This window comes from Lutjanus erythropterus, chromosome 22 (genome assembly GCF_056507025.1).
Source record: "Lutjanus erythropterus isolate fLutEry1 chromosome 22, fLutEry1.hap2, whole genome shotgun sequence".
Taxonomy (NCBI): Eukaryota; Metazoa; Chordata; class Actinopteri; order Lutjaniformes; family Lutjanidae; genus Lutjanus; species Lutjanus erythropterus.
Genome location: NC_139338.1, coordinates 9,918,026 through 9,936,084, shown reverse-complemented (window position 1 = coordinate 9,936,084; position 18,059 = coordinate 9,918,026). Strand labels below are relative to the sequence as shown.

General features: G+C 41.2%; 1 protein-coding gene across 1 annotated transcript; it reads left to right on the top strand.

Moving 5' to 3' along the window:
* The first annotated feature begins 312 nt into the window (after positions 1 to 312).
* Positions 313 to 16,934, top strand: mapk11 (mitogen-activated protein kinase 11). The gene is made up of 12 exons (XM_084711102.1): positions 313 to 558; positions 10,985 to 11,114; positions 11,216 to 11,274; positions 11,489 to 11,600; positions 11,901 to 11,930; positions 12,780 to 12,827; positions 12,915 to 13,029; positions 13,128 to 13,199; positions 13,894 to 13,973; positions 14,232 to 14,310; positions 14,521 to 14,694; positions 16,081 to 16,934. Exons 1-12 carry the CDS (start codon positions 446 to 448, stop codon positions 16,152 to 16,154), a joined length of 1,086 nt encoding a protein of 361 aa, XP_084567228.1. The 5' UTR covers positions 313 to 445; the 3' UTR covers positions 16,155 to 16,934.
* Positions 16,935 to 18,059: the final 1,125 nt, after the last annotated feature.

The following is an 18,059-nucleotide window of genomic DNA, read 5'->3' as shown; positions in this document are numbered from 1 at the left end:
CGCATAAATATGAATTACCATGGGGGTATATTTATTTATTTGGTTTTACTGGCGGAAACGGGCTTCATTAGTCTGTCATTTAACCTGATACTCATTGTTATTTCTGTTGTTAATGATGGCATCAACTTTTAAACAATGTAGCGTCAAGGAGAGGGTGGGGGAGAGAGAGACAGAGAGAGACAGAGACAGAGACAGAGACAGAGAGAGGGAGAGAGAGAGAGAGAGAGAGAGAGAGAGAGAGAGAGAGAGAGAGAGAGAGAGAGAGAGAGAGAGAGAGAGAGAGCTCGGCTGTCACTGGCCGGTGCGGTGTGTGTGTGTGTGTGTGCAGCAGCAGCAGCTCGGCTCAGACAGCAGACGGCGGACACATCTATCGTCTCCCTCCGTTCATTTCTGTCCTCCCCCCTTCTCCTTTTTTTTCCTCCTCTTCTGTAGCCACCTCGGCGAAATGTCCGCCAGACCAGGATTTTACCGTCAGGAGCTGAACAAGACTGTGTGGGAGGTTCCCGAGCGGTACCAGAACCTGACGCCGGTGGGCTCCGGAGCCTACGGCTCGGTGTGGTGAGTGTTTGTGTGTGTGTGCAGGGCGGATGGAGGGGCGAGGCTGCACAGCCACAACATTTACCGTATGTTGGTCATGATGCATCAGCATAGCGATGCGTTCATGTCGGCTGTGTGAGGAGGAAGCAGCTTGTGGAAACTGGTTGTTTGAGGTTTTATTGTTGTCATTGTTCTTTGCTTACCAGCGAATTATTATCATCTATTTGCATCTGCAGCTATTTTAGGGGAAAATGTAAAATGATGTATGTCAATGTTTCAGTGGGCAGATTTGAAGACAGTGCTGCTGTCAGTCAGAGAGAAAGACACAGCGGATCTGCAAGACTTGTTTTTATCCCACAGCTCACTGTTTGCTCTATGTGTGGAAGGGAATGAGACAGCATCAGCACAGGAATTCCCAGATACCCAACACACACACACACACACACACACTGTACTCCACTGTAGGGACCTATCATTCACATTATAGATTCCCAGACCTTACCCATCACAATTAAGTGTTTACCCTAACCCTAGTGTTAAATTAGGTCTGAGCAATTAATCAAAATATTTTCAAAATCACAATATGGCCAAGTGCAACATCCAAATTGCAGAGGCTGCATTTTTTTTGATAAAGGAAAAATGTGTGACAACAGCATGATAATGAAGTACTGTAGTGCTGCAGGGATGTCCTGTCCTACAAACCTTCTTCTCTAGATATAAGAAAACACGATTATTTGTACAAACCTTAACAAATATCAAATGATTTTAACAATGATTTCAAATGATTTTGAATCGTATTACAATAGTTGTCCAATTAATTGCAATATCATTTTTTTTTACCATAAAGTACAACCCTAAATCCCAGTCTTAACTGTCAAACAGCCCTTTAAACTTGTGGGGCTCAGGATTTCGCCCTGCTCTGGGTTTTTGGCACCCACAAATACAGTTAAACATGCCAACACACACAGCCTCCATACTTTAATGTGAAGCACTACTCTGCAGAGGCTGGTGTAGTGGAACCCTGAAAATTCATGCCACCACATCTGGGTCCTGCTGCTGTCTATGAATAACACAGCACAGGTCTTTGACTTTGAAGCCTGCAGTAAGTGCACGCATCATTTAGCATATCCTCACCATACACCTGCACAACTGCCCTCCTCTTCTCTGTACGTCCCTCTGTCTAATGTAGACATTTCCAATCTCGCAACATGCAATCGCTCAGCCGGTGGGATCCCGTTACCATGGTGATGTGTCATGGCGATAACCACCTCCAACAGTCAATATTAATTAAGCTGTAATAGCAGGCCTGAGGAAATGTGGATAGAAGGGTTTGTGTGACTGATCCCAGTGGGATCATCACATTTTCAAGACATGAATGAGATGTTAAAGCTTTCCTACGCAGCACAGCATGCTGGTATCACTATGATGCCAGTAAGAAGTCACTGTTAAGCCTGAAGTAGTCTGATAATCTTCCATAGAGACTTGATTTATCCAGGCAGGCGGGCCGAAACTATGGAGAGGCTCTCATAAAACACTCAAAAGAAGATTTGTAGATTTGAAAATAAGAATCTTTCTGTAATTGAGTCTTCCTAAGTCCCGCCTTTCCCATTACACTTGTGCAAGCTTGGTATGCAGCGGAACTTCAATTTTCTCCTTTCCTGTTTCCTGCACATATTTTTTTTTTTCCACAGATGACAAAGTCCTGCCCTACTCTTTCTTTGATTTCCTCACCCTGATATTCTTACCCTAACCCTATCCAACCCACCCCTCGTGCCTAAACCTACCCATAACCTACCCAACCTAAGCAACCTAAACCAATGAAGGCAACGAGTATTACCCATTCAGAGACAGAGAAGAGTTGGTCATGACTTTGCCATATTGGGGAAAAAAAAGTTGCTTCCTGTACTAGATATGTTAAGTGTCAGGCATATCTATGTTGAAAAGAAAACCAAATTTTGAAAATGTTTAAGGATGTTGCTGTGGGACCTATAAAGGCAACGTATAGTACCATCCTAAATTAGCTAGTGTTACCAAAACACTGGCTCACTATCTGGCTAACAATTGATGTAGATTAGCTAACTTAAGATGTGGTCAGGCATATGTTGCTTTACAAGTCCCCCTTTAAAGCATCTTCAAATTTGTTTTTCATTCCAACATTGGCAACCATTGCCAAAGGAGATAATTGACAGGGGTTTCAAATAGGGCGGGACTTAGGAAGGATTGGTTGAAATGTCACCTTTGTGAAAACTGCTTAAAAGCTCATCCAGTCACCTGTCCGCACGGTAAATTCACTCTTCACCCACTGACGACACCCCTGACTCAAGCATATGCCCACAAAGCCTTTCCAGACTTCGATGAGAAAAATCAAAATGTTGTGGGCCAGCTTTGCTACACTGTGTGTTCCCAAATCCTGAGTCTAAATCCAAATCCTGTGATGCCTTGTATCAAAAGAATGAAAAAGGCAGAAGATTTAATGTCAGTAAGTCCAAATTTCTCCAGATGGAACACTCACTCTGTGCTTTTTTAGGAGACAGCCTGAAATTGGCTGTTAAGTTCTGATTTATCATTTTTTGCTTGGGTTTTCTTGTTGTAGGTGAAGAAGTATCCCTAACAGACTCCTAGGCTGAATTTATTGCGTCTTTTTCTCACTTTGTCAGACCTGTTTTGTCTCAGATGTGTAGGAGAGTGGTTTTTGTTGTGGAATAGTATCACTCCCTGATCACATTGCTGGGACATCATCATGGATTCAGGACTTGTGTGCACTATATTGTGTCAGATCACAATCCAGCAAGAAAATGATATGGAGCTCATATGTCTGCCTATTTAGCCACACCCATCATTGTCATTGCCTGCATCCTCATAAAGGAGGTTTTATCTCAACAGCTGACTTCCCGAGAACTCAGACATTAATTAAGACGCTGTATGAACTCGCAGGAGATGTGACGTGCTTCTCTGTTGGCGCTCCACTTTATGATTCAGGCTCCCATAGGAGTATTTTGTGCATAAACATCTTGCCAATATCGCAGCTTTAAAGCTCTGCCCAGAATAGCACAAGAGTAAAAAAAAAAAGTACCTGGATCATGACTATGCTTTCAGCTGTTTCATTCACCCTCAGGATTATATGCACATGGGTATTTTTACAGCACGAAACTGCCACGGTTCAGGTTTGGTTCTCATTTTGGACACCCCTGTTAGACGTTCAGTGTTTTAAAAGCATCCATTCAATGGTACATGAAGCTTGTCTTTGTTGTCAGAAAAAAATGTTGCTCTAAGCAATGTGGCATTCACATTTGTTACTCATGATATTTAAAGATTCAGTTCAGTTTGTGGAAAACTTGGAAATGTCAAGTCCAACTGTATCTCTGAATGACACTTTCTAGAACTTCTCTGATTTCATAATTGGATTATTAATAGTCTGACTCATGTAGACTGTCGGTATAAGCCTGCCACTGGCTGATTGGTCTATTCATGAGTACACAGAACTACAGGGCATGCCTACTTCATGACACACAATTTGGTTACCTTTAGCCACGAAAACTACTTGGTTTTGTTTAGGAAAAGATTGTGGTTTGAGTTCAAGTACAATAATCCAGGAAGTTAGGTAAGGGGTTGTGCCATGCAGTTAAGGGGGTGCGTGGTTAGTCTGTGAGACCACAGATAGATTTTTCTTTCTGTTTCAAGTAGTATTCTTCTCTCCTTCCGCTCTCTGCATGTTATTATCCCCGTCACTACGGGAAACAACAGCAACATCTGAGCTAGCAACCGACACGCTGAAAACAGCACATTAACTCTAACCTGGTCACTAGCGGCATGAACGTGACCAAGCTAGCAGCTGTGCCTTTTCTTTTGCAGGGTTTTTTGCCATTTTAATGTCAGGGCTCGCCTCCCCATATGCAAATGATCTCCCAAAACAAGTCACTGTTGCCACTGCATCCTAGGCTGTGTGGCACCCAAGATGATTGTGATTGGTTTAATGAAATACAAACAAGTGTTTTTCCCCCAATAGCAGATTGATAGGATTGGTGCAGTCAGACCTTTCTGAGATAGGTCTGGTTATGTATGTATTATCAAACTGTAGATTTTAATTTTAAAGTATGATATTAATCGATCCTTTCCACAATCTTTCATATCACCTGAGGTACAAGTACCCCTGGTTGAGAATCACATGTCTGAAAACTGTTCCCTGCCACGCAAGAATTGATGTGTTTTATGTATCTGGTTTGTTCAGAGTTATCAGACGGACTTGAAGTTGTAAACAAAGATGAGAGGATTAGCTGTTCCTTCTGCACCTGTTTTAATCACTGCACTCTATGTTCTGAGCTGTTACATTTCTCAGAGCATCATATCAGCAGTACATAAGTATGAATGATGGCACTGGTGAAATGCCTTGACGTTCCAAAAACTCTTTCTTAAATCATACACACACGCACAAAGGACATTCCTCCACACACCACCCAGCATTGCCCCTGCATTGTTAATGTTGATCTCCAGCCATTGTCAGTGACTTTCTCATGGCAAAAACTTGATTAGCAATCGGCTGGGGGATGGGGGTTAAGAGGACGACATATGTATGTGTGTGTGGCAAGATAGGGGGGTGAGGATCGCCCCACAGTTTTATATCTCTTGAGATGCAGAGTAAAACAGCTCTCATCATTTATCTCAAACAGCAGCCTGTTCTCTTTAAACCCTCTTGAGGCTGCAGGCGTGAGGTCAAGGATCTGACAAGATCATATAATCCATTATAGCTAGAGCTGAAGAACTTATACCCCATTACCCATGAGAGAAGGGGAACCAAACGACACAGAAATAGAGCTTAGAAAGAGAATAGTACAGTAGGTGAGGGAGCATTAGCTAGTAATGAATGACTATGGAGAGATGCTAGAGATACAGAGCACAGATGCGAGAGAGTGAAGCATCGTAAATAGAAAGCTGATTCAATAATTGAACATGTAGCACCTCTTGAATTTTGATAAGTCATGAGACAAAAGTTTGGAGGACTGAACACTGTCATATCTGCAGCCTAATCCAGACTCATTGTCTCCTCATCACCCTGATCCTATTGAATATTCTCTTTTCTGCTTCTGTTTCTGTTTCTCGAGACCAAAATTGTGCCAATTTTGGACCAGTCGAGACTGAACATCAAGAGGGAATATGCACTAAGCTGATCAAGGCTGCTTTCATCTCATGTCAGCATATGTAACATCTGTTCACTAAACCAGAACTTTGGCACAAAGCCGCTCATTTGGATAACCATGAATAAAACATGACTGCTTTATTTTCACCTGTCAAAATTGTTGTTTCTCCGCTTGTTGGATTGTTGATTGGAAATATGATAAACTGAGCAGAGAGCAAGATTAGGGTACTCATTTGTTGCTGATGTAATTTGGGTAGATGGTGGTTATCGTGTGACTGCAGTGCAAGACTGACGGTGTATGTGTGTGTGTAAGTGTGTATCTGGGGGTATAGCGCTTAAAGAAACAGATGAGACATTGATATCACTCTAATGTCTGTCTGTTCAGTATGAAATTACAGCGTTTTTATGGATCCCATTGCTATTCTTGGCATGAGCAGTCACCCTACTCTGTCTCTAACTGGCTTGATATTCTTACCACACAGTCGCACACAAGCCTAAACCCAACACAACTGACAAAGGCAAGCCAGTCAGAGGCAGAGTAGGGTGGGTTTTGATAAGAAAATCAAGCTATCTTAGTTAAATGACTGCGCTCTTGCAAAAAGATCTAGCCCAGCGCGGTTTAAAGGCAACAAAATCTGATGACGTCACTGTGTCGGATCAAGAAATAGCCCCCCACGTAACTTCATAAATGACAACTTGTCAGTTCTGTACATTTTCTTTGTTTGAATAGATGTAATTTGTGAGCTTTAGAGGACTTGCTAGGTGTTTTTTACTACCTTGGGATGTAGGCTATGTTAGCCGTTCTCCTGTTGCCAGTCCATATGCTAAGCTAAGCTAAACAGCTGCTGGCTGTTGCTTACTAGAATGCTGCAGGGATGACAGCTCATAGTAAGAAAACAAATAAGCCTATTTCATGAAATGGATAAAATGCATAAAATTGGGTGCAATGTTGAATGCAAGGTTCTAGCTGCATGGGCAACAATCTATAGAGTGAATTATGATTTCCACTCTGTATTTGCAAGAGTTAGTGCCATCCCCCCATTCCAACTATATGCATATCATGTAGGTTTTCCTCTTGATTGAACCAGAATGAATCCCATTAAATGATAAGATCAGAAAGCATAGTTAGAAACAGTTTTTCTTTGTGGATAAACAGTGTACTTGAATCATCTCACACTGGATATTAACTGCCCCTTCCCCCTCTTCCTTTATGAAACCGGAGGCGCATTAAGAGCTCTGGATATAAAAAAAAAAAATACTGAGACAAAAGAAGAGGGGAGAAATCGATGCCTTGGCTGGGTTGTATGTGCTGACAGCAGTGCAGTCAGACCCATGTATGGAAGATGGCAGGCAGGAAGGTATGTGAGAGGTGTTGAGGCCTGGTTCATGTCAGAGATGGAGGAGACTGGCTGCTGTCCTGGCTGAAGCCCGGCGGGGACATCCGGACTGGCAGCAGGTGATTAGAAGACACATGGATCAACTCAGCCATGCAAGAGTGTAGTTTACTCAAGCATGTGAGCATTACAGGTCACCATGAAATGATACAGTATTATTTACAGTGAGTTTCATACTGTCAACACAGGAGACACGCATCATTTGGTGGACACTTCTGCTCCGTCACAAGGTGACCATATATCATATACTATACCTGCTGAGAGATGAATTTTTGCAGGTTTTTAGGAAAAATTAAAGAACAGAAATCGAAGGTTACATAGGCTCCCACCATGTGGACAGCTTGGATGCATTTCAGAAAGTACAGAATGTGTCTATGAAAACACAGTCAGTCCAGCAACTGTTTTAGAAAAATCTTTACATCATGCCAAGGCTTTATTTCTGGGCCTGCATAGGTACTCTTTTACGCTGCACAGATGGCCTACTCAGATTTACATTTAAAAAATGCTGGAAATTAGAATAATAGTTTGAAATGATGGGAAATACATTTATTTGCTTTCTTGCTGTGAATGGATGTTTGAGATGAGAATATTGATGCCACTCTCATATCTGTATGCTAAATCTAAATGAAGACACCAGCAAGAGCTGGTTAGCATCAGTCTCTAGTCTTTGTACCCAAGTACCAATTCCCAAGTCCCAAGTCAAGTCCCAAGTCAAGACTGAGAAGTCCCAAGTTCTAAACTCAGTGTCAACTCCTAAACAAGTCATAATTGAACTATGCCTTTCCAACCTCATTGATTTACAAAGTTACTAAGCTAAAGTTATCTTAGCTGTAGTTCACTAACTGTGTCAATATTAGTCTTGACTTACCATTGTTTGTGTATTGCTTGATTGGATCAGTTGGTTCAAAACAAAGCAATCGGGTAATTAAATGTTAACTTACTGGGAATGAAAAGGGTTGACTTGATTTGTGGCAGATGTTCTAAATGACATTATTTTTAAACCAGGTGAAGTCATGAGTGTTTAAGTGCAAGTTGTGTTGCAAGTCGAATCCAAAAGTGATCAGATTTGTGACTCAAGTCTGTATCGAGTCCAAGTCATGCGAATTGGGTCCACATCTCTGCTGATTAATCACATTTGTTTTATTTTTTGTTTAACAGTAAGTAAAAGGTATTAGTGCTGTGGGGATGCTATGTGTCTTTTTGGAGTCTTCTGTATTTCTTGCAGCTTTCCTGTGGACACAAAGTCTCTCATCTCAGCTCTCCCATCCAAAAAAATGTTCTGGCATATAATCCCCTGTAAAACCACAACTTGTTTTTACACTTCAGTTTTTGTACAAATTGAACAATTGAGATGAAGAGCCAGGCTGTTTCTCCCTGTTTCCAGCCTTTCTGTTATACTAACATGTAGTTTCATATTTAATGGCAAGTGTGTAAGATTTAAGAGCATTTATTGGCAGATCATAGAAAATATGTAACATAATATTCTTAAGTATGTTTTCATTAGTGTATACTCACCTGAAAACAAGAATCGTTTTGTTCTTCTTACCGTAGAATGAGCTGTTTATATCTACAGGAGGTGCGGATCCTCTTCCACGCTGCCACGCTTCACCGCCATGTTTCTATAGTAGCCCAGAATGGACAAACCAAACACTGGCTGTAGAGAGAGCCTTTTGTTATTTTTCACAGGTTTTGTGGCCACCATAGGTTCTACTACATGCTTGGAAGGGGAGAGTGAGTGGCACCTGAGTGGCAAGTTGATTGCAATCGACAACTTCACCACTAGCTGCCACTAAATCCTACACACAGATAGAAAATGGTATCTCATATTACTCTCGATAAGAAAGCAAAGATACGTTTTTACCAAAATGTCATATTAGTTATTAATTGATATGCCAAACTGTAGCTTTTGATGGGTTGAATTGGTCACTATATTGAATTACTATAGCTTCCATTTAACAATTGCTGTATGTTCTCAAAGGTTTACATTCATTCTTATATAGTCAAGATGATTTTTTATTGTTTGTGGGCCTCCTTGACAGTATATTTATGGCTTCTGATGAGAACTTTCTACAGAAGCACTGTCACTGATCATCATTCAGGGTGAAGGAAGTCCATTACTGAAAAGTCATGGGTGTTACTTCACCCATTTCCTCACAGTATATTGCATTTAATATTCTGTGCCTGTCTCCACCCTCATCTAAAACTGATGGCTGAATATTATAGGTCATGTTTGCTGCTGCAGACTCTGCTGCAAAAAGCTCTTCATCAATGTATTCTGTGTGATGTAAGTAAAAGATGACAGGGCACGTTGCGGTTTTAAGTACACCTCGTTACTGAGAAATTCCTGGAATGAACATCACACATTCAGAAGAGACTTGAGAAAGCAAGAAGTAACCTGGAATCAGTCAGAAAAACGAAGGGTATATGCCACATAATAAAGTGGTTTATACCATGTTTGGTCTTAGTTTACTTTAAATATCCACTTTTTCCAGTGTTTCACTTCTTGCTTCTTGTTCTGTTTCTGCATGCTGTGCTGCATTTCTCAATTCTCACCCATGTTTCCTTCCTGTTTGTCTGTTCCGCTCTCTGATGGTTGTATTATTCTTATTACTGTGAGTGTTGAAAAGCTGGCAGGATTGAAAAGAGACATCGGCACCACAAAAGCAGCGCCATAAGCAGCGGCGGCAGGGCTCAGCCTCAGTGTACAAAATGTGGAATGACATTTACATTTCAAAAGAGGCGGATGAGATGAACCACAGCACTTTTACAATGTCTGACATCCTCACTCCTCTTGTTCCACCACATCCTCTTTCACCCCTCTGCAGTAGTCTCTGCCAGTCTGCCTCTGCCTTTCTCCACCCTCAATCATGTATCACCTATATATAGACATCAGTATCATCAGCTGATATCAGGTTTGACATATGAGTATTAGAATTATGTCACGTATATGTTAATGAGTCTCAAATGTTTCCAACCATGTTCAAACGCAGAGAAAAGTTTAATTTATTTAAGGTATTGATGCACTTCCTACCAGCCATTGCTAGCTAATTACACTTGTATAACTCCCGTGAAAACACAAGATATGACGGATAAGTCGGAGTGAGGAAGGAAGTTGGTGAAAATGATTAAAAGTAATGTAAATAAAACTTAAAAATAAAAATAATACCCTAGTTCATGAACTAATTCATGTAGAGTCTCCCCCCCCGACCAAGTGACTAACTGTCTTTGCAAGTCATTTTTTTGTTGACCAAAATGTAGATTTTGTGTGAAAGCAACATTATATTTCATTATCTTTTATCTTTTTTCCAACTGGTTCTCAGTAACGTAGCGTTAGTTCTTCATGGTTCTCTCCTGCAACTTGATTGGATGCTGTTGGATTGGTTCAAACAAAGTGGATCTGGGGAATTAGTGCTGACTGGCTGAAAATGGATAGTGATAATATTAGCGTAGTGTTTTTAAGTCAAAAGTCCAAGTGACATAATAAGTCACTGGTTTTAAATCCAAGTTGAGTTGCAGGTCTTTTTTGATTTCATCAAGTTGAGTCTAAAGTCATCTAATATGTGACTTGAGTCCAAGTTGTGACTGGAGTCTGCGTGTCTGTCTGACTGTGGCTTCATATTTAAAGGACAGACATGAGAGTGGTATGAATTTTATTATCTAAGTCTTTGCAAGAAAGCAAATAAACACATTTTCCAACTGTCAGGCTACTTCAATATAATTTTTTCTGCTTTTTTTATTTGTTTTTGTGGAATTCACTTTTTTAGGGCCACCCACAATAATGGCAGTTTCAATAAAAAATACCCCTCATCTTTGGGAAGTCATCTTATCTTATTAAGGACCCTGGACAGACAATTATTCAGGTATTTTGAAGTATATTCTGACAAGTTTAATGTTATTCCTTTCTGTTTTCTCTCCGCAGTTCAGCGTACGATGTTGTCTTACGGCAGAAGGTTGCGGTGAAGAAACTGTCCAGGCCTTTTCAGTCTTTGATCCACAGCCGCCGCTCCTACCGGGAACTCAGGCTGCTCAAGCACATGAAACACGAGAATGTTAGTGTTCCTTATGAAAATACCCAGAGACAGAGAGACGCAGCTTCCTCAATGTTCCCACTCTGTTATTGATCAGCTCTGCTTGTCTCTGTCCCTTGCAGGTAATAGGACTGCTGGACGTCTTCACACCTGCTGCAGCGTTAGAGGACTTCAATGAACTGTAAATCTTTTATCCCTTGATGTTTACTACAAGCTATACATCTATTCACCTCTCAACAAAAATGGAAGGATTGTGTTATTAGAGGGGAGGGTGGTGTTGATGGAGGCGATCCTCGGGGATTACAGGCTTGTAGAGATGTCCGGTTGCCATGGCAGCATCACTATATTCTCCTCTCAACCCCCCATTCACTCACACACTCTCCCCCTTTTTCCAGCTACCTGGTGACTAACCTGATGGGAGCAGACCTCAATAACATCGTCAAATTTCAGAGGTTGTCAGACGAGCATGTGCAGTTCTTAATTTACCAGCTTCTCCGAGGCCTCAAGGTAATTAACTACAAAATGATACACTTACTGTGTGTCAAACTGAACTTTCTATCAGAACACTGCTCATTTATATCAAGTGAATTCTGTTCAGAGCTTGCATGCTAACACTGAGTGAGTCCAGCAGCCAGCAGGACCGGCTGTTCGGCCTTCCTGGTTACCATGGGGCAGACAAAAGCAGTCTCCCTTTAGGCAGGGGCTAATATGGTGAACTGCACTGCTGACCCCTGTCCCCCTTTATGTCCTCTCTCTCTCCTCTCTCCTCCCCCATCCTCCTGCCCCACCCCACCGCCTGTCGAACAGTACATCCATTCAGCGGGATTGATCCACAGAGTGAGTGCCTTCTCTTTGCCCCTCTTGTCATTTTGACCACCAAGTTTGAGAAAACATAAAAGCACTTGCCTAATTTAAAGTAAAAATAAATGCTCTTTAACCTCTTGTGTTTTTCAGTGTTAATAATCAACTCATTTCACTCCATTTCATTGAAGATATGTGATGTTTACACTGAGGGAAATGCCTAAGCCCAGTGCAGCATGCATTATATGGCTGCACCATTCTTTCAAATGGAAATATTCACATATTCACACGCAAACACATTTATACACAGTTCAGACATTTTGGCATTTTTTTTGTAAACTTTCTTTTGGGAAATACTGGGATCTCCACAAGATAAAGTTCTGCAGGTTTAGAGCTGTAGAGCATGCATGTTAAAGGGTTAAACACTGAATCTCAGTCTTCACTGTGTTTTAATTTTAAATGCAAAAACAAGTTTGTTGAAGAGCATCTAGTCCTAACGTAGGCGTACATTAAAATATTAAATAGTGTTTTTTTTTTAATGTTTCTTCAGGCGTCTTTAAAGTTGGCTGAAATCCAGTTGCCTGGACAGAAGGAGTGAATATTTAATATTTGGCTGAAAAATAGAAAAGTCAGGCTTGAATTAGGTTGTGAGGTGACGTAAAAAGTACAGAAATGAAATAACCACTTCATAGCTGCATTTCTGACTGGTGCTATTGACATTAGTATGCTCTGCATAAATGCAGTGAAAATGGCCAATCATGGATTTCAAACACAAGCTGGGTGGTTTATACTGCTTTATATTCATATCCATCCCTCTATCTGCTGATACATCTTCATTCTAATCATGTGTCTCTCCTCTTTTATCTGCCTTATTATCTCTCCCAGGACCTAAAGCCAAGTAATGTGGCAGTAAATGAGGACTGTGAGCTGAGGGTAAGACTGACCTTCAGTTTAAACCTACAGTTCCTCCACTTCAACCTGTGAAGTCCATCAGCTAATAAATGGTCTTCCCGTATACAGATCCTTGACTTTGGATTGGCCAGGCAGACAGACGATGAGATGACAGGGTATGTGGCGACACGCTGGTATCGGGCACCAGAGATCATGCTGAACTGGATGCACTACAATCAGAATGGTAAGATGTCATTTAATTTGTTTTTCTAATCTTTTTTTTTTTTCAGAAGAAAACACAATACATGTTGAATGATTAAACCTCTGCTGTTTCTGTTCCAGTTGATATTTGGTCAGTGGGATGCATTATGGGAGAGCTGCTGAAGGGAAAAGTCCTTTTTCCTGGCACTGACTGTATCCTTTATCAGCACAGCCAGAGTCTGCGCTGCAATTTGCAGCTTTTTTTTCCGCTCTTAGCATCAACCTTCCATTACCTCTGTAAAGTGCCCTGTGGACGCAGACCTCTTGTGGATTTGCATTACAATCCCCGGCCTTTCTCGAGGGGAGGTGCATCAACAGAGAGAAGTGGGGAGTGAATGGGAGCGATGACAAAAGGCTGAATTATCTAAGTTGTTGTATTCGGCATCTAAGAGCAGAGCTAAAACGAATTTGATTTACTGATCTTTCTGTGTTGTGGGACTTTGTGCCCACAGGAGAGCAGTTGACTTCCACAACAGCTCAGCACTGCTGGCTAGCAATACTCTCAAAACTACATTGAAAGATTACTGCCATTAAAAAGTAATTTATGTTACAGCATTACCTACTAAGAAAAGTAACTGGTTTAAGTACTTTTGTGTTACCAAAAATTAAAACCCCTTTGCAGTTCTTTGCACATTTGTTATTGACATAATTGCAAAACTAACGTGTTCTTTTACTTGTTACAACAAAAAAGTAGTCTGAGTACTCTAACAAGTTACTTTGCAGCACATTATCCTCACCACCAGTGCTCAGCAAGTATAGTTTCTGTCTTAGTTGATTTCCCATGTGACACGTGTGTCATATCATCTTTTCAGAAATGTTGACAGCCCTTAACTCCTCTCGCACTAAGATATTGACCAGCTGAAGAGAATCATGGAGGTGGTTGGGACTCCGACACCTGATCTGTTAAAGAAGATCTGCTCTGAACATGTGAGAGAAAGAAGATTGAATGGAGAAGTGATTGGAAAGACTGATTTTGGTTCAACAAAAAAGTGAAAAAGACACACTATTATGTTGCTCCCAGTGACGCAGGCAATCTGTTCTAATTGATTAGTTCATTCCTTTGACAATGCTATTGAATGTAGAGTCAATATGTGTGAGTGCTGAGGTGATTGATCACTAACTGTCTGACAACAAATGATCCAAATTGTCACATGCCGCAAGTTGAATGCTGGTCTATGTTTGCAGGCGCAGAAGTACATCCAGTCTCTGCCCTTCATGCCCCAGCAGGACCTGGAAAAGATCTTCAGAGGAGCAAATCCACTAGGTAAGTGGGTGATGCACCAAAGATTGGATTATGAGTTTCTTAAATTCAATTGAAAGGCTCACAGACGCTGCTGAAGCTCAGGTTGCACTCTCCATATTGCAAATTAGAAAATCAGTTACACACGTTTGGCCCTTTGGGTTTAAACTTGTTTCCGGCCTCCTGTCATACGATATCCCAGCTCACCTATCTGTGTGTTTCTGTCTCCACTAGCTGTTGATCTGTTGAAGCGTATGCTGGTTCTGGACTGTGATGGAAGGATCTCGGCCAGCGAGGCTCTGTCCCACCCCTACTTCTCACAGTACCACGATCCAGACGATGAGCCGGAGGCCCCGCCTTACGATCAAACACTGGAGAGTAAAGACCGAACTCTAGAAGAATGGAAAGGTAAGGCTTTTATAGCAGCTTTAACTGTATGGCATTTTGTCTAGATATTGTCTACTTCTCAGTTTCTTTCAGATGAATGCTCTCACTTCTGTATATAAACAGTTCTACAAGGGCAAATTTGATTTGCAGAGGAGGAAGCTGCACAAATTGATGCCAAAGATTCAAAGGGAGCCTCGAGCCGCAGAGCTTTTAACTTTGAGGATTATGCAATGATGAGTTTAAGCGTGCATGTTTGCTGCAGGAATGCTGACTACACCACTAAAGTGTACTATGGGTTTTGAAATATTTAGAGATACTGTTTGCAGCATCATAAATATGATTATGTTTCATTTCAGAAGGGAGTTTTATGGTTTGTGAAATGCCCCACAGCTGATGTGAGTCATGCTGGATAATTGTGTGCCTGGTTTGCATCCTAATTTTAAGTTTCTTCGATAGACTAGTATACTGAGCTGAACAAGCACAAATATAATAGCGCTGAATAAAAGCTTGTGCCAGAGGAGTCTTGGTTTTAATGTTAAATAAAGTGTTGTGACAAGAAAACTTCAATGAAGTCTTTCATACCATTCCATTGTGTTTTTTCCACCTTAAAGGGATAGTTAGGGTTTTTTGAAGTGGGGTTGTATGAGGTACCCATGAGCAGTCAGTGTATTATGATACGGTAGATGGCAGTCGGCACACCACCCAGTTTGGAGAAGCAGAGAGGAGTACTAGCATGGAAGCTAAGCAATGAACTGCTGTGGACAGGGTCAGTAGCAAAACATATTACTTTAAGTATACGCTATATTTAGAATATTTTCACCACTTTACCCCTCCATCATACATCCTTTTCAAACAGGAAACTGCCATTATGTAAGCCAAATACCACTTTTTCCAAAGCAAGCAACCTGCTCATTATCTGCTGCTTTTATCTGTTAGTTTGTTTGTTTTTGTGTGACTTCAGTGAATCCTATCAAATCTTTTACAATACTGAATAACACAAACAAACAGTCCAATCAAGGCAGTGGTTGACCAGCAACTCACTTGTTCTGCAAGGTAAAATGACTCATTTTGCCAAAGGAGTTTGGCTGCTTTGGGGAGAGCAGTATTTGACTTACATAATAGCAGTTTCCCGTGAGGTAAAGGCTGTCTGATGGGAAGGAAAATCAGCATAAATATTCTAAATATTACGTACAGTTAAACTGATATTGATTTTTTAGGTTGACATTTTTTAAGTGGCTAAAATGTGTTTTGCTGTTGACTCTGTGGGTAATAAACTGACTATGGATAAGTACTTTATACAACCCCACTTTAAGAAAGTCAAACTATCCCTTTAAGTGGGATTAAAATTCCCCTCTGTCTCATTAGTGCTCTTTTTTTTGCTTATTTCTCTGTGATATATGTCCATAGAGTTGGTATACGAAGAGGTGAACAGCTTCAAATCATCTGGCAGCAAGACTGACAGCCTTCAGGTGGAGCAGTAATCCTCTGTCTGCTCTGCCTCAACCTGTACCTGAAGAAGGACCACGTACTCAATGAGTGGGAGAAGGACTGTGGCACGCCAAGTGAAGAAAAAACTCTGCATCCCCTCTGCTCAGTGTGACTGTGTTTGATTGCCTGTCATGAGTTTATTTGAGCAGCAGGGGCAGGACAGTCTCCACAGGATCCAATGCACACATTGCAACTACAGGGAATTTTAGAATCTGATGAGGAGAAGGAGCTTTCCACTCCAGAAAGTTGCTTCCTCTTATGTCTTTCCGCTACAGCGGTGGTAAAAAAGAAGAACCGTTCTTACGTCAGGGATTGCAGAAGAGTCATACCAGGGAGCAACTTTACAGAACTGAACTGTGTTTACAGACTGATAGACGGGTTTTTGAAGGAAGAAAAAAAAACAAAAAACAAAAAAACGCACACTAGGATTTCCAAAGCAACGACAGAGTGCTGTCTGCTCCCTCATCATGACAAATGCCATAAGCAGTCGTCGCTTTCATATATTATGAAATTCATGTTTAAAGGCTTGCAGTAATGCCACGTCACGCCACAGAAGAGCTTAGCATTTCGCCTGCATACTACCGCATGATTTATGTGCATTTTATTATTACAGAATATTACTGGTGCTGTATTATAACCATTAAGACTGCTTATTGCATCTGCCACAGTGCTGTAAAAGCAGCCTGAGGGTCAGAGAGCGGCGTTACCAGGAAATGCGACCAACTTTCAACCTGTTTTATCTTTATAGTTTCTGCACAGTAAAAAAAACAAAACATACAAAAAAGCTCTTCCTTGGATGAAAGTCATCCTCTCCTGCTTACAGAATAGTAAACACCAACTGTGCTATTAATTAGCAAGGTAATTAATATATGCCAAAGCTGGAACAGAGTGACTGTGTTGCAGGTCTGTGTTTACAGTGTGACCTCGCTTCTCATATACAGTTTCCGCTGATGGCTGTTGTTCTGATCACCTGTTGGCTTTGGCAGCGCTCCATCACGTTTCCATACCTCTCTCTACTGTGTCTTTTTACAGCCCCGGTTTGTGTTTACAATAATAAAGGTTATGGGCATTTTGTAAACTGTTAGAAACAGTTCCCAGATGGTGTGTGCTGGATAATAATTTACTGTATTACCCAGCGAGTAGCTCCGTCCAAGCAGTGACTGGTCAAACACTCCGATAAAGCGGCCATATTTGGCTGCTCGCGGCAACCAGGGAACTCATTAGTGATCTTTCATGTTTCCTCAGCTTAATTTCAGTTTTCACGATGCTTGAGTGTTCTAAAGAAAACAAACCAGATTGTACACGTTCATTAGTGATTGCAGTATAAAAATATTCCGGCCTTTATTTAAGTCGATGGTGGGTGTTACAATACTGCTGTAATTTATAGCTTACTGCAACATTATTACACCCATAATCCTCTTAAGGAAGTCCCTCACAGGTAACGTTTTTGAATGAGCAGTGCATGAAATGGCTGACTTCCTCACTGACATTGTGTCATTCGTCTTGCAGCAGACTGGGGATTTTAGTTCCACAAACTTCTTGCTGAGGTAGAAATAATCTGGTTGTGTTAAACCACAGTGTGCAGAGCCAACAAACCACAGGTCGCCCAGCTTAATGCTGAAGGTCAGTGAAAATATCAAGAGGTAAACGAGGGCAGTGATAAATTAAGCAAGTCCTGAGTGATAGGATGATGATCTGATCATGTTTATATTTGTGAGCACACGTAGGATGCATTTACTGTAGGAGGGACTGCAGTTCAGATGCTTAGTTGGTATCTTGGAACAGAATCAAACCAAAAGTTTTGTCAAGGTTAAATGCTGCACATCTGTCTCACAAACCTTAACTGTCAGCATTAAATGCAAATATAAGTCAAGTCATTGTTATTTACATAGTGCAGG